General features: G+C 36.0%; 1 protein-coding gene across 5 annotated transcripts in view; it reads left to right on the top strand.

The window, feature by feature from the left end:
* Positions 1-17,149, top strand: part of LOC116717212 (CUB and sushi domain-containing protein 3-like) — a 247,843-nt gene that overhangs the window by 143,607 nt on the left and 87,087 nt on the right. For 4 of the 5 annotated variants that reach the window (XM_032558431.1, XM_032558430.1, XM_032558428.1 and 1 more), the window contains 6 exons: positions 3,582-3,706; positions 3,835-3,931; positions 5,785-5,889; positions 13,289-13,407; positions 14,643-14,712; positions 16,218-16,334. In XM_032558431.1, coding sequence (XP_032414322.1) covers positions 3,582-3,706; positions 3,835-3,931; positions 5,785-5,889; positions 13,289-13,407; positions 14,643-14,712; positions 16,218-16,334 — 633 coding nt within the window. The remainder of the gene's footprint in view (positions 1-3,581; positions 3,707-3,834; positions 3,932-5,784; positions 5,890-13,288; positions 13,408-14,642; positions 14,713-16,217; positions 16,335-17,149) is intronic. The other variant, XM_032558427.1, reaches the window with a different exon arrangement.

The following is a 17,149-nucleotide window of genomic DNA, read 5'->3' as shown; positions in this document are numbered from 1 at the left end:
AAATACATAAAAATACAGCAGATTATTTAGAGGTGTTGTAGAGTCTTAAGAAGCAACAAACTAGCTGTTTACATTTTTCCAAACGACAGGGAACAAGTCTCGTGCTAACTTCAGCATTGTGTTGCAGTAGTGTTGGAGGATGCAGAAGTTTTGCAGGTACCGACAAGGATTATTGTTAGGAATTGCTTCTTAATTGAATGAATCAACCATTCCGTATGGTTCTCATAACAACTTGGCTTGTTGTAAATCTTGGATAATGAAACTTGTCTTTTTCAGTTTGCACCCATCCTTCACAAACCGCTTTTAAAATATTAAGTTATCATAAATTATCCTTAATTGATGTAATATTCTCGCATATGTCTCTGACATTTTGCTGCAGCCCTACAGGATACAAACAAACCCCAGTGAAGATTTTAATTGAATAAAACCAGAGGAAAAATAAAATTGACATCCTCAGCAGTACTTTACTCGGTTTATGTGTCGTGTTTACTTCCCTATGGCCACATGTTTTTTTGGTTTATATTTAAATGTATCCATTTTGCAGAAAGGAAAGAAAAAACTTTACTGGTAGCCAATGTAAAGAGATTAAAACTGGAGTGATGTTCTGTCTCTTTTGTTTTGGTTACAATCTTTACAGCGACATTCTGAATTTACTGGATATGGTACCGATTTTTCTTATTCAAAATAATGAAAATACCGTTGCAATAATCAAGAAGACATGAAAAAAAACCCAAAAAGCTATGAACCGTCATTTTTAATCCTACTCTTTATACAAGTCTTCATAGCCCAGAAAAGTTCCTTGGCTAAAAAAATATTCTGATTAAACATCTTTGGAGTGGAGCTTACAAAAGGCAAGAAGACATTTTTCAAAGATATCATGTGCGTCATTAAAAGAAATGAGCTGTTCTGCCGCTACTCTTTTAAGATGTTTTGACATTAAAGAGATCTTGGCGATAAGCCTGTAATTTTTTAAGCTGTTCTGGATCCAAGTTGCACTATTTTTTAATAATGGCTCAACAACAGCAGGCTTATAAAACCTTGGTTATGATTATGGAATATTTATGACTCATTATATTAATCTAAAGGAGAAAATGTTTCCCACTTTGTCCATTTTTTGGTGCATTATAGAAATTAATTTTTTCACAAAAATTCAAACACATACACATGCACACAGGCAATTTTAGAACATACACCTGTTCAATTGCTTATTAATGCAAACACGAAGTAAGCCAATCACATGGGAGCTACACCACAGCATTAAGCTCTCTAGATATTGTGGAGGCGATTTGCTGAAGTCAAGAATGTGGATAAAAGCAGATTTAAGTTACTTGGAAGGTGGCATTGCTGTTTTTGCCAGATGGTCTGGTCTAAGTATTTCAGAAACTACTGATCTGCTGGGATTTTCACACACAGATATCCTTCAGCTTTACAGAGAATGGGCCAAAAAGAGAAAGTGTTGTGAAAGGCAGTTGTTGAGAGATAAAAATGCCTCATTGATGTCAGACCTCAGAGGAACTTGGGTTGACTTGTTCAAGATGATAGGGCATTATTCCCACTCATTCTTTCCCATTTTGATCATTACACGTTGGCAATAGTCGTGATCTTTTGATATTAAACAAAAAATAGCTAATGTTCACAGTAACTAAATTGATTTTGAATAACTACTTACTAAAAGTAACCCTAAAAATGAAATCTATCTGAAGATTACAGCTTTCTTAATCTTAATATGGTCAAGGAGTCTTAAAAGAAAATGAAATAGCCTCCTTAAGCTGTAATGTGATCCTAGAGTTAGTAAAATTCAGCAGTAAATGCATGTCAATATGCCTTTGCAAGAAGCTGAAACTGTGATATTATGAAAGTGTGCCTTTCCAATTTGTGGCTGCTTGAGCTGTAGAAGAAAAGTAATTTTCTCAATTGTGTCAGTCAAGAGGATAAGAACAAAGTAGTCACTGTGGAGCTGCACTCTAATTGTCTTTCTGACAGAAAAAAAGTACTACCTAGATAAATATTGGTATTTATGCTAACTAATTATTGACAATCTGAACTTTTGATGAGACAATCTCTCCATTACTTATTTACTCATAAAAATCAAAACAATGATTATTGTAGACCTGTACAGGATAAATCAGGTTCAGGTGAAGATAATCTCAGCAGCGCTATAAATCTGCACTTAGCACCTGTTAGGAAAACCTGTGAAAAACAAAACCAGCCGTTGTTTAGGATGTAGTTTTTTACAAATGCTTAAACGTCACAGTGTGAAGCTATGTCAGCATGTCAAAACTACCTGTGGCACTGCTGAAAATATGTAACACACCAAAGTGTTTTAGCAGTTCAGATAAATACTTTTTGTTTTGGCCTTTGGAAGACTGAAATTTCACAAACTTTTAAATCTGATGCAAAGTAGAGTTTTAAATGTTCACTTCTGGGCATGAGAAAACATTACTGTTAATCTTGTTATAGATCCATTAAAACTGATTTTTAGTACAGTCTGGATATCTATCTTGTAAAAATCAATTTATTAATGCTGCAGGCATTATATGTTCTCATCTAAGTCAAAGTTCTTATGCCTTTTAAAAGATGGAAAGACCATTTTACAGGAATTGGCAAACTATTCTCTTTTTTTTGTCACTTTGACCCAGAACTTCAAAGTACTTTGTTCAGGTTTTCTGTGATAGACCAACGCGAATTATACCAAAATTATAAAGGGTAAGGAATGGTTTTAAAAATTGTTGCAAATAAAAATCTGGAAAAACATGGCATGCATTTGTATTCAATTACTTTAATTTCCTTAAAGTTGTCCAGTGCAACAAAGCTATTTTCAGAAGTCACGTAGTTAGTAAATCTTGTTTCTATTTTCATCTCTGTTTAAATTCAGCTGTGAAGGCGTTAGAGGTTTGCTAGAGAACATCAGTGAAGCAACAGTATCACAAAGGTCAAGGAACACAGCAAACTGGCTGGGGAGAAAGTTCTAGAGAGGTTAAAAATAGGGTTAGAATATACAAAAATATCCTGTGTTTTGAGCAAATCACAGAGCACTATTCAGTTCATCATCCAAATCACAAAGAGTATGGAACAAATGCAAATATAGCCACTAACAAGGTGACCAAGGAGAGCATTAGAAGCAGCCAATAGAGCCATCGTAACTATGGAGGAGCTACAAAGACTCATAGCTTAAGTGGGAGATTTGGACTTTCAGTCCTGCACCAAAAACTAAATAAATTCCCATATTTATTTAGCCACAAACCATGCAGGCACATAGCATTTAGAATTAAGTGCTCTGGTCAAATGAAGCTATAGTTCATGTTTGTGGCCTACATGCAAAACATTATGTTTAGAGGGTTATTAATTGGTAGCGATATCCCACACACAACTTGGAGTTGTAACATCAATGAAAACTGCTTATACAAAGTATTAATGAATGAATGTAAGCCACAATTTTTACACTATTTGAATGAAATATTTTAAATAATTTATATTGCCCATTTAATTTCACAACCACAAACTCCCTCACTGTGATCACTACTGAGCTATCTCTTCCCATTTTCTGTTTTTTCCCCCCCTATATTTCGTCCTTTCTCCAGTTCCCTGCGGTGGAGTGTTAACTGAACGTCGTGGCACCATCCTCTCTCCCGGATACCCTGAGACATACTCAAATTATCTGAACTGTGCTTGGAGAATATCTGTTCCTGAAGGAGCTGGCATACAAGTAACCAACAATTTTTTTACACTTAATAAAAAGAAAATAGTTTAGGAAGAGGATTCTTTATTTCCAAATGTACTACATATTGGGTATGTGCTATTTTACACTTGTATTAAGACTGTTTTCTTATTCAGATCCAGGTTGTAACTTTTGCCACGGAGCATAACTGGGATTCACTGGACTTTTTTGATGGCGTGGATGGCAATGCCCCAAGGCTTGGGAGCTACTCGGGTAAATTTGATATAGCTAAATTTTAGTTGTCAGTTCCCACTTGAATTTCAATCAGATGTCACAAAACTCTAGCAGCAGACAGATGTGGTGATGGGGCTGATGACATTTGGCATGTCCTTTGAGAAGGCTGTCTAAAAATCCAAGAAGTCAAGAAAGAGAGAAACAGAGAGAAAAAAAACTCTTCTCTCTCCCACAAGTCTGTCTTTGCGGCAGAGATTTTCATTATACGAGCCCCAGTTCAGTCAGGAATTTTACAGATGTAGTATTGCCACTGGGCATGCATTGATGAAAATTGTGCACTTGCCACATGGTAACCAACAAGAAGCAGGCTATCCCATCATTTTAGATGCTAAATCATACTATAGGAGGGACTGGTGCAGCATAATGACTTCTGCTGCATTATCCATTTTAAGAGATGAGCTGTCAAAATTTTCAAGAGGTGAATATTTCATTTAGAACAAAGCTCTTTGAATAGTAAAATAGCTCTCTTGTACAGCTCCAGCAAGGCAGAGCAGATGTGCAGAGTGAAAAGGTTAAAGCATTATAGATTGCCAGAAATCAGTTTTAGCCTGGCCTAAACCAATGAGCATTATTGTCATTACACTGGATGTCAAAATCTGCTGGCAAAGTTACAGACGTGTAGCTGAAATCGAAAAAGATGTCCCTGAGATCAGTGATGCTAAATGTCCATAGTTGTCCGTCGTAATTGAAAATGGTTGGCCATTTTGGGGTTTCAGGATTTCATTAAAATGTTTTAAAGTCAAAACAAGGTGTGCTCAAATTAATTGGAAGGAAATGTGATCCTTACCAGAGATAGGCTGGTGTTGGATTCTTTTAAAATGGTAACTTTGAAAAAAAAATGACATGAATTATTATATCACTAAAATTTACAAACAAGAACAATTGACATGTTTTTGCTTCTGAAGCAGGAAGTCTAAAATCCATTAGAATGTTATTTAAAAGTCACACTACATTAAGTTGCGGCACTTTCATCAGTAAATAATTTGTGAAATGGGTGAGAAATAACTGAACAAAAAACTTAGATTATTGGAACAGTGGAATGGGTGGTACAGTTATGGTAATACTTGTATATAATCTAACCAACACTTGTACAAAATCTTTAACTGTGATCTTGTACAAAAGGCGAAAGACAATGAAATGGTAAAACGTGTGTCTTGTGATCCATTTGCAATTTGATACTAACTAACATGTAACCTGTTCCTTTAGTAAGTCTACTGCAGGCTATGTTTTGTTTTATTTTACTGACAGACATGGTAATACAGAAAACATGCTACAACTGTGGACTTTTAAAACTTTGGTCCCAAGGAATTGTTTTGTTTTTTGGGGGGGTTTTTTGTAAGGAAAGTTGCAAACAACCTAAAAGTAGATCAATGATTTCAATTAAATCTTTGTGCTAACATATAACTCCATAGGATTTTGTCAACATAATGCATAGTGTTAAGAGGTGCTCTACTGGTACCCAATGAATGATGTGCTGTACCAAAATACAGACTTAGTCTTTTTTTAAAAAAGTTAATTCACCCAACATATGGTGGATTCTACTTATAATTGGTAGTTAAATTTTCATAGTTAGTTGTAAGAAGTAAAAGAAGAATGCCCTCTAAAATCAGAGCTCTGACTGGAAAAGTCATAAATCACCACACAGCCCTGAGTATAGTATCCAACATGGCCTCCATTCCATGCAGATTTAGTGAAGTTGCTTTCTCCATTGGAAGTTCTAGGGATAAACTTTTTGTTTGCTGTTCTGTCTCTGAAATTGTGTTAATAATACTGTGCAAAACCCTTTTTGCTTTTGATCGAGTGTAAATGCATCCTCTTATTTTATAATACAGGCACAACAATCCCCCAACTGCTGAACAGTACCTCCAACAACCTGTACTTGACCTTCCAGTCTGACATCAGTGTATCTGCTGCTGGTTTCCACTTGGAGTACACAGGTATGAGAGATGACATGTCTGCTTGTTTGTCACTTTGTCTTTGTTCCCCTGCTGTACGTTGCAGCTGCTGCTCAGGGCTAAAACACAAAAGTGATGCTGCTGGTCTAGATGGCACAGAGAGTTGTTGATAGAAAAATTATGAGCCACAAAATAGAACAGAGAGTATATTTTTTTTACCCTCCGTGTCATTTAATTTCCAGTCTTTGTGTCTGGGTTTTTTCTATTCCAGCCTGGCATTCTCCAGTGCTTTTGCTTTCAAATTCGTGCATAGCCTCAAGTTACTGGACTCACATCCCTTTTCATTTACGACCTGAATTTCCTCATCTCTCAGTGGGATATTCACTCAAAGGCTTTTTTTCCAAAATGAGCATTGTGTACTAACATTTAAAGAGTGTGGCTGGTCCCTGTGGAGTGACTCATTTACTGCATCCCCTCAAGTCAAAAATTTGTGCAAATGAGAATAAGGGTAATTCTTAATAAAACAGTCCACTGTTATTGACATACTAAGTGCTTTTCTTTCTCTTGTGCATTCCTCATGGATTTTAAATCAGTTTTTTCTTTATCTGCTTCTGCAATTTGTGGTCCTATGAGATTTTTTTTTCTTAATAAGGTACTTTTAAAACTTGCCATTGTGATGTAAAAGCCAACTACCAGCAGTGATGTAAATGGACAGCAGTTCAAAAATCATACCCAACTAAAAAAATAACCCTTACAGAAGTTGTGGTGTTGAAATAACGAGTACCAGAAAGACATAATGGGACTTTCCTCCAAACACTACTGCTCACACACCAGCTGATCTCAGTTCAGCTTAACAAATTTCACAAATTTACTGCTGGTGTGATGACACATCATCACTGAATCTGCCCTTATTGTCGGTGAGAAAAGTCCCTTAGCAACACACCACTGTTAAGAATAACTTCATCACTAGGATATGTCAATCTGTTCATCTTTGGTATTACATGGGGATATTTGGTAGTAGGTGTCTACCTCTTCTCCCTCTTCCTCACAGCATCAGTGGCTGAGAATCATTTTAGTAACATATTTCTCCGGGAGCTTTCTTTGTGGGATTTTAACTTTAAAGTTGCTGCAACACATATGCAAGGTCCTTGAATTTATTTTAATTGTAAAATTTGAATTCATTTTCATACTGACATGAAAATTGGTATCTTCTCCTTTTCTCTTCACTGTGTTTATTCAGGTAAGATAAGATAAGATAAGATAAGATAAGATAAGATAAATCTTTATTGTCATGTTTTCAGATAATTTGAGGCTCTTGGAAAGTGACTGTGTGTCCATAAGTATTTCTTCAACTCAGTGTTGCTAATTTGTGTTAAATAAATAGAGCTATAAATGTGAGTCCAAAATGATATTTGTGTCTGTCAATGCTTAGAGAGAAAATATATCCCAGAGAATATAAAGGAAACATTTGGACTTTTGGACTGAGCCCAGTGCCATAAATTTCACCGTCAATGGTTACATTTATCACTTAAAAAAGGCCTTTAGTTTTTGGATCTTTTGTGACTGTGAGTTGATGCCCTGAGGAAGCACAGGGGAAGAGAGTTTATAAAGTAAGAGATTTGGGGTTTATTGAAAAAGTCTTGAATATCAAAAGAAGACATAATTAGAGAGGTTTCCATGCTGTTATGATCTTAATTACTAAAATGACAAAGGACATCTAACTGTGTCCCAGAGGGCATACTCTCCTGTATGTTTTAGTTGCTTCTCTGCTCCAGGACACCTGATCCAAGTGATTTCACTAAACCATCAGCAGGTCCTGTTAATGACAACATCTAAAACATGATGCATAATTTACCGTGAGGATCAGGGCTCTGGATCACTGATCTGACATGAACTAAACAATAATATTGTCTCATTAAATCACATGAGAAATAAAAAAAAACAACAATGTTGTTTGGAAGAGATTTTTAAACAAAAGAAAAACAACTTCTTTAATTGACTTCCCTACAGAAATAGTCTGTTGGGATTGATGTTTTAGAATTAGTCATTTGGCAACTACACTTTTAAGCAGAACTAAAAATAGACTTGTAGTATATATTTGTGAAAGTTTTTAAATAAATTATTTAAAGACAGCAGCTTATTTAACATGATTTCAATGAGTCGAAGACACGATTGTCAATATTTTTGATTCATACATCTGCATTATTGCAAAGGTAAAGAAGTACTGTGTGGTACATATATATTATGTTCTCTCCCCCGCTAATCAAGAGTAATTGTATGTAACCATGCACTAATGTAATGTAGACATGATCTTTTATTATGTATATTTCATTATATAATATTTACATCCAAATGTACAAAAGTTAGGAATAACTTTCATACACTTTTAGCTGCTGTAGCTTTCAGTGATTGTCTGCCATATGACCTTGTCATTCTCTTGCACTCGTGGAGAAATTTTGACATAAACCTGTATTCAACATTTATTAAGCTCTTTGAAGCTCACTGACATTCATCTGCACTGAGCTGTCAGGCCCCACCACAGCATTTTAATCACGGTAAGGTTTGGACTATGATGGGACCATTGCATCAGCTTGATTTTTTAAAATCTTTTTAGAAATTCTGTTTTAGATTTCCTTCTTCCCCTGGAATCATGACTCAGTTTCAGTTGTCTGACAGTCAGAAACACTGTGGTGTTTCTTATTGGGTGTTTTAAGATACTGATACTGATTCGCTGTGTTTTTGTCAAATATGTTGCTGCACATTATGGCTTGTTTTCACATTGGTTTGTTCTTTAAAGGTCATTGTTGCAGAAATCTTGACATTTCTAAGGATTGACAACAAACTAAAGCGGTTCCTTTTTTGCTAAGGAAAAGGTCTCTTTAACCAGCCCTTTCAAAAAAACTTGTCTTTTGTAATTTTGAGACAATGAGACAAGTAAAGTGTAAATGAGACAAAGTGTAATTTATAGGTTTTGAATTTTTTTCTGAACTACTGAGACATTCATAATGGGACAAGGAATGCCACCTGCTGCCTTGAATGTTTTTGTTCTTTCTCATTCAAGGGTTCCAATTTGTTTTAACTTTGTACAAGAGCTTAAAACTCTACATATGAACAATTTCGTCGCTTACGATGTTCCTTTTGCATTATTTTACTACTTAAGCATGATTGCTTAAGATCAGTCATGTTTTTGTTAAATTGCTAACAGTTCAGTTTGTTGAAGTCAAATTTGCTGAGGATAAAGTAAGGTATGAAGCAGCCAGATGGTGCTACCCACTGTCTTATGGCCAATAGATGCAGTAACATTCAATAGCACATTAACAATTTCACAATTGTAATAACTGACACACATATGTCATAAATATGTATTTGACCAATAAAACTGTTCTAAATTCCAGCAACACCTAACGCTGATAATTTCTTAGTTGTTTCCTTCTACATTATTTTATCACTGGCTGGGTTAAAAGGTTTTTACACACCCTACTTTTGAAACATTATAATGCTGCAAATACTATGCATAAAAGAAAGAAAATGAAAATGACTACAGAGAATGGCTCAGACCCAACCAGAAGACCATCTGTTTAAGAAAATCCCCTTTGTGTAATTGCTGAATCCCAGCGAGGCCAGTCACAGAAACCATGTCTATTGCCCATTACCACATCTTAGATGTAGAGGGTTTAAACCACCATTCCTAAGGCCCCCTTCACACCAGATTAGACCACCCCACGGTCTCCAGGACCTTCATGACTGTCTGAACATTGCTGAATCAAAGCAAATTTGTAACAACAAAAATAAACCAAAATAAAAAAAAAAAATCACACTTCAGTTTCAAGGCAATCTTAGCTCTTTGTGATCAGAAAGAAATGCATCTGCTCCTTTCTAGGGCATTTTATTCATATGTCATAGGTGTCATCCTGGCATAATTTATATTTTTAGAATATAGAATGCTCTACCTGTATAAATGGAAAGTCTGTCTGACTCGATCATAGGTCTAAGGAGAAGGATTTTATGTTTGTAGGAGGAATAACCATCAGTATTTCTGTCGTCTTATCAGAGGGAAAGGATGCAGGTCAGGGTGTTTTTTTTGTTTGTTTGTTTTTTTATGGAGCGCTTCCAGGTTTGTCATCTTGCACAATAATTGTATCCTGGGGGTCTGGAGCTCTGAAAGTGTTTTTAATAAACTGTGTTGTGACAATTATAAAAGTATATCATAAACCTTATTAGCCTCTACTCACTTCCTTTCCTCCTCATCCTTCCCCTTCCTTATTTCTAAATATGATGCCAGGGCTTTTTTTTTTTCTACAACATGACAAATACATTTAGCATTTGTAAAAACAACTTGAAAAACTCCCAACCCCCTTTGCTCCCAGAAGCTTTCTCGTGTACCTGGTAGATCTTCTTAGCTTAGATTTTTTATTTTATTTTATTTTATTTTTTCGCAAGCTGCCTCCAGCTACTTATTTTGAATGCTAAACAGTTCTTATTATCTTCCCTGGTACGATGCATTTTAAACTGTTAATGTAAGTGTTAGATTTATGTAGGCTTAATAAATTTGTGAAAGCGAAAACAAGAACCAAGTGAAAACAAAAACAGATAAACTGATTTTTTATGGTGCATTCTCCTTTGGCACGACTGCAGTGTTTGTGACACACATGGTCCAGAATTAATTAGCTAAATACAGTTGACAAGACTTCCTATTTAAATACCAATTGTGTTTAACAAGGACGGGACTCGGTCCAAACAGGGCAGCTCATGCAGAGACACGTCAACTTTCTGACAGCAGGGAGTCTGTTCCTGCAACAATGTAAAGGTATTTGCCAAAGGATACACCCAGTTTCATTGGAACTTTTGTTAGCGGACACTTGTTCCTAACTTTAACAGCGGTTTAAATGGTGCTCCTGCAGTTAAATGCCAAATTACGGAAATGAGTGCTAAAAGGGAAGTGCTTTACTGCAGCCGGGGTTTTGTTAAAAGCCTCCAGACAATGTGTGTAGGTCTTACAGGATTCCTTAGTTGATTTCTAATAAACGGAACACATTTAGATTCAGTGTTTCATTATTTAAAGCACAGAAAGAAAATCCCAGCCTTATCTTGCAAACACATTTCACCGTTGCCTGTGCTGTTGTGGAGTAAAACATAATGCGCTGCTTTATGAAACAGTTTGCCTTTTTTACAGTACAGTGCAAAACGAACCACTGTCTGCTCCGTACAGTGTGGACATATGGTAATTACATTGAACTGTTTAATTTATAGCAGCTTTGTACTTTGATGTTACACTTGCTTCTTGGCTGCCTCATACTATGACAGCAATTTCACAGTTTTGTGACTTGCAAAACCAAATATCCTTGATAATGTGTAATATTCTTATGTGAATCCTAAGTTGAAAGAATCCACAATGCTCATTTGCAGCGGCTCTTCTTTTACTGAATTATTGCACGGGGATGCTTTCATGGACCTCCATGCTCTACGCCCCTTTAGGTTACCATCACCTCCCACACAAATATTCTGACTTCCCCTAAGTGTTGAGTGGAGTCATCACTTGTGCTATTTTCCGCTCTGATGACTTACCTTTCTGTTCTGAGTATTGTATGGCTATATTTGCTCCCGTGTTTACAGACATCCATCCACCTACTTGTGTGGACTTGTTGACACTCTGAGTGGGTTTGAATGAGAGTGTATAATCATGTGCATTTTAATGTCCTTCAATGGTATGTACATCTATTGCTTGTTCCTGCAAACAGAACAATGCTGTTCCTGTGTTGCTAACAAAATTTTGTCCAGTTTTCATTTGTCATCATATTTTCTTTTACTTTCGGAATAAATTGAAAACATTTATGCATTAGTAATAAAATGTTGACAGTTACAACAATGTTTTGGTCGCAGAACTCTTTCTTTGCAAATGCAATAAAGTCCAACAGTTTATGGGACATTATTATCTATAGAACTAAACTAAATAACCAAATACCTGATTTACGGCTGTACAAGATGGATTTTAAGCTCTGGTTTTGCTTTGTTTTTTTTTTTTATATACATCAAAATGCGCAAATGCACTATATCACAATATATTTTTTTTCTGATGCATCCGATTAAAATCAATAGCAGCTACATCCAAGTTAATATTTGAGATGAGAAAAGTCATGATTTACTATTGTTGGATTATTAAACCACTCAATAAATTATTGCTATGATTGAGATGTCTTTAAATGAGCATTTCTGTCATAGTCCATCACTGTTTGCTATATATTAGAGCCAGAGTCGACACCCAACTGTGTGTATAAAAGAGATGAATATATTCAATTGCGCTGCAATTAAACAGAATTTAAATGTTATATTTTATTAACAAACATAAAATTATAGAAGTTACAATTTTGAACTGTTTTTGCTGTTTTAACTTAGGGGCTGAAGTGGTTACTATTGCTGAAGCAACCTGTCTGTGAATTACCTGCAGAATGTAGACCAATACCTTAACTCCAAAATGTCCTAATCCTACCTATTCCATAATATCTAGACTTTGACACTTTAAAAATAAATTAAAGTAGAGCAACTTTGTGTAAAAATGTTCAGCATTTTGATCTCCTTTAGAATATTTGACATATCTTTATAGTAAACAGTCCTCATAGTTGATGTTCTTTACTTAGTCATAACTACTGTACCACAGAGTGTTTTTGTTGGTAGCTCTTATGTATTGTTCATTCACTGACGGGAAAAGATCCCTTTCCTTCCTATTTTGGTCACTAACTGATTTCTTTGTGCATCTCTACTGTGAGCCTATTTTAATGGAATATGAGTCATTCAAATGGAAATAGAATTACCAATGTAGAAATAATGAAACAAAATGCTAAAAAGTAATCTAATCTGAACCATTATAATGTAGCAATTTTAAAAAGGTTGATTGTAAATTCATATTTCTGCTTCTCTGTCTGTGTAACAGCAAATGTAGTTTTAATTTACCTAAAACGTCCTACACTTATGTGACCTAAATCATAACCATTGCTTCTAAGCCAAAATAACACTTAAGTCATTTTTGTACCTGGGAAGTGACACTGTAATCATTTTGTTCAAATCCAGCTTAATGCTTCTGTCAAGCATTACTTTAGAGATCTCTTTGTAATTTCGCTCTGATTGCTCAGATCACAGTCAGCTAGACTTTGTGATTACATGCACAAAGAATGGCTTTATGCTTTTCCCTGGTTTCTAAATGGTACCACTGCTGTAATGAGAAGGATAAAGAAACGAGGCTTAATTGTTGCTCAATTATAAGTACATTTGATTCTAATGAACCCTGTTGTCACCATAGATAGAAACAGATTAGTTATACCCTAAATATTTCAGTGACATTTACGATGGACAAAGCTGATCAACTTTTTTGTTTAATTTGTGTTGTCATATGTTATGCAGAAGAATGATTGCTGTCCACACTTGTGTGTTGTGACTCTGTCATAAGCAATAGGTTTGGATTCGTGCCCAGAGCCGGCGCCTCCCAGTAACGGCCAAAAAGTCGGGGATCGCTACACTGTGGGTGACATGGTCTCCTTCCAGTGTGACCAAGGTTTTTCTTTGCAGGTAGGTGAAATCATTCATTCAGATTGTTGTTTCTTTGATATATGGTGGATGAATTATACAAAGTAGCAATTTTAAAAGATAGCCCCCAAGGATGAGTCACTTAAGGCAGTGCTCTGGAAAACATCCATGTTTGTTTAGAAATGTGGATGCATAAGTAACTATCCTTTAATTTGTTGTGTGCATGCAACCTTATTTCTAATGCTCTACTTTGCTTTCATGTTTTCTTGCCAGAATGTCAGAGTTGAATGTGTTTAATGTGTTAACTTTTTCCCATCCTCTTTTAGTAGACAGTATAGTAGAGACGTTTTGAGCTGTGGAACTGTGCAAGGCCACAGGCAATGGATTGTGAGAGCAGTCGCCTTACTAATCCCACACTGATTTTTCTCTTCCTGGCTCAGGCATTCACCTTATTTCACATTCTCTCTGGACCAGCCAGCAACTTCTTATACACATCTTCAGATTGAGTGTCTGAACAAGAAATAGACTTAAGGCCATTCTTGAAAATGGAGCACTACAATAGCTGAATCTTTTGAGATGAGTTGTGTTGTTTTAAAAGAATGCATCAATACTTTGGGGGATTTTTTTTTCCAGGTATAATATTGGTGTTATTTATTGTAAGAACACTTTTTTTTTTCCAGGAAATGTACCATGTAAATGTATTTAAAACAAGAACATATCACTTCTGAACAGTAAACTTAAGTAGGTTACCTCTTTTCTATTAGGATGGGCTATTTCACCATTCTTTCACAGTTAAAGCTGCCTCTATTATATTTTAGTGAACAACTATCCAACATGTCTTTTATTTTCATTTGACATGGCCTAATTATCTTAATTTCAATGGAGTTTTGGGGATATTTGGACAAAGAAACTGGCACCAGCATCAAAACTTGAATAAGCTATACATACAACACTTTGGCACCAATACTAGGTAAATCTATTTGTGTATTACAGCAATGTTATCTGATATTGTTAATAAATCTTATGCTAAACCAAACAAGTACAAATCTGCCTGCCGCAGCTCATGAAAACCTGAAATACAGTGATTTACGTTTACAAATATATATATATATATATATATATATATATATATATATATATATATATATATATATATATATATATATATATGAATCTTGCTTAGGATTACTTAGGACTTTCTGCTGTGTCCTTTTTTGTATTACTGCACATTTTTAAAGCAGTTTCTATTTCTAAATGGTTTTTGTTTCTTTGAACAGGGTAATGCATATGTTACTTGCATGCCTGGCCCCGTCAGGAGATGGAATTACCCCGTACCTCTGTGTATAGGTAATGTTTCTTTCTATATATTATTATGCACATGATTTTAATGAAGTTCTAATGTGGGTTTACAGTATCAAACAGACCCTCACTTGTTTTTTCATATTTTTCCACTCATTGTTTCTTGCACTCTCATTAACACTTAACTCACTCCTCCCACCATAAACAATGAAACAGTAAATCAATGTCCTAAAAAAAAAGGTGAGCTTTTTTATATAAAACCATGCAGCAGTTTCATTGTTATGGATGATGTTTGTGTGATTTAGAGGGTAGATGCTCTGCTTTCCACTTGAGTTGAGAATCAATAGGACTTTGCTTGAATTCTGATCTCCCCGTTGAGACTCTGTTGTCGCCCTGACACTTCCTTTGATGTCGGCTGTCACCATGATAGAGTTTAAAGATTACCAAGGCAGCACTGTATATTCTCTTTTAACACCCCAGTGTTTCTGCCCACCATTGTACATGTACTCTACCAATGGCTGAAACCACTGACTAACTACAACCAGCGCATACACTGCGTTCCTCGTGTAAATATTCCCTGCCTCCGGTCTTCAGAGTTAAGCAAAGTCATAAATCCCAGCTTTGCTGTTGACAGCCATGTTCCTACCTGCACATGTTCCCTTGTTGGTTTAACTCCTTTGTTGTTTAATGCACATTAACTCACTCAAACACCCCGGGATCAGTATTCATTTTGTTGCTTATGAGCCCACATCAAAGCATTTGCGTGCCCCTGCACAAACAGTACAGCGTCCTTAAAAGTGCCTCTCTTCTCCGTTTGCCTTTACTTCCATTTCACAAAACACAAGTAGGTCAAGCAGGATGCCCCCACTACCAAAACACATTTTTTCCACCATATTAGTTTTTTGCTCCTCTTGCCTTGGCTCTTAAATCCTTTAAAAACATCAGCAATACAGGAAAATGATTTAGCAGGCAGCTAATAAAATTAGATTCACCTTGCTGTTTGTGTAAGGCTTGGTAGAGTGGGGGAGAGAGATGACTGCAACCTTCACAGCAAGCTAAAGTGTTCTCCAACGCAGTCAAAAGAGCCCGGAGAGAGCATAGAGTAATCACATTCACTCCTGAGCAAAACAGTGTTGGTGTGTTGAATATTGTTAAATTTGTTTATTACGATTTAAAGCCCCATCAAACTAGGACAGGGCCCAAGCATTTTTGCATGAATGGCCTTATGGAGCAACTTTTATTCAGTCCAGAAGAGACAGAGCCCCAGTAGAAGAAATGAGCAATTAACACAAAACAAGCACATAGGAAATACAATTTGCTCAACTGAATGAACCTTTTTTTTTTACAAAGCTGGCCCACCCACATCCTTTTTTGTACAAGTCCTGAGCAGTAATGCGTGAAAAGGAATTTACACACACACCCAAACATCAAGGCGATATGCTCTTTGCCCTCGATGCATATTTAGCTCCCTAGTCGTTGTTTTTCTTTGTTTTCCCTTTGAGCCGCTCTGTGGAAAAGTGACATGTTCTTTCTCTTCGGTTGGTCTCCCTCAGCCCAGTGCGGAGGCTCCATGACAGACTTCAGCGGCGTCATTCTCAGTCCAGGCTTTCCAGGGAATTACCAGAGCAGCCTGGACTGCACCTGGAGAGTTCAACTCCCCATTGGCTTCGGTCTGTAACCCGCCCACTATCCCCCTCCTGTTTTCCTTCCTCTACCTCCTCTTCTGTCGTCTTTTTTTTGTGCTAGTCCTTATGTTGTTTGTGCCTATTTTCTTTGTTTTGTTTGTGCTTCTCTCTTATCTTTTACCTTTTTTATTGTGCTAAAAACAAGTAAACAAGACCACTCATGATGATTGTGCTAATCTGTGGAAGTAACAGTCAAACTTTAGCTCATTTACAGACAGAATAAATACATATGTGGCTACATAACCTCAAAATTTTAATGAATATGTCTTTGTATTTTTCTTTGTTGTATTCCCAGCAAACTCCTGCTTATTAATCCAATACTTAAACTATTTTAGATCTCTCTTACTAGACGTTCAACTGTTTTATTGTCAAAATTGGGATTTTCTATAGCAAGTTGCCCACCACTCTTGCTGCTGAAGGTTACTTTATTTAGGTTCTTGTAACAGTCAGGTTATATTTTGACTGTGACATGACAGATTTGATGGAATATAATAAGCCCTTAATGCCTGGTCAGAGTCTCAAAGAAAAGCATTGATGTGTGGATTAGGGTAGGATATTACTATTTAAAGAACAAGCTTTTTCTTATTGAAACTTTACCTTGTTTGGAAGATAGAGTGAGAGAGAAGACCTTTCATAAGTACTATGAGATGACATTTATTGTTCTTCTACTGAACAGAAATCAGCTGATAGCATTTGAAATTGTCTTACTAACGGTGTGATGTAATCACTGTGTGACTGATATTTGCATGCAAATAATTGTCCATACTGCCTTAGTTCAGCCACAAAGAGTTTTCAAGATT

Source organism: Xiphophorus hellerii, chromosome 3 (genome assembly GCF_003331165.1).
Source record: "Xiphophorus hellerii strain 12219 chromosome 3, Xiphophorus_hellerii-4.1, whole genome shotgun sequence".
Classification (NCBI taxonomy): Eukaryota; Metazoa; Chordata; class Actinopteri; order Cyprinodontiformes; family Poeciliidae; genus Xiphophorus; species Xiphophorus hellerii.
This window is presented reverse-complemented; position numbering and strand designations above follow the sequence as displayed.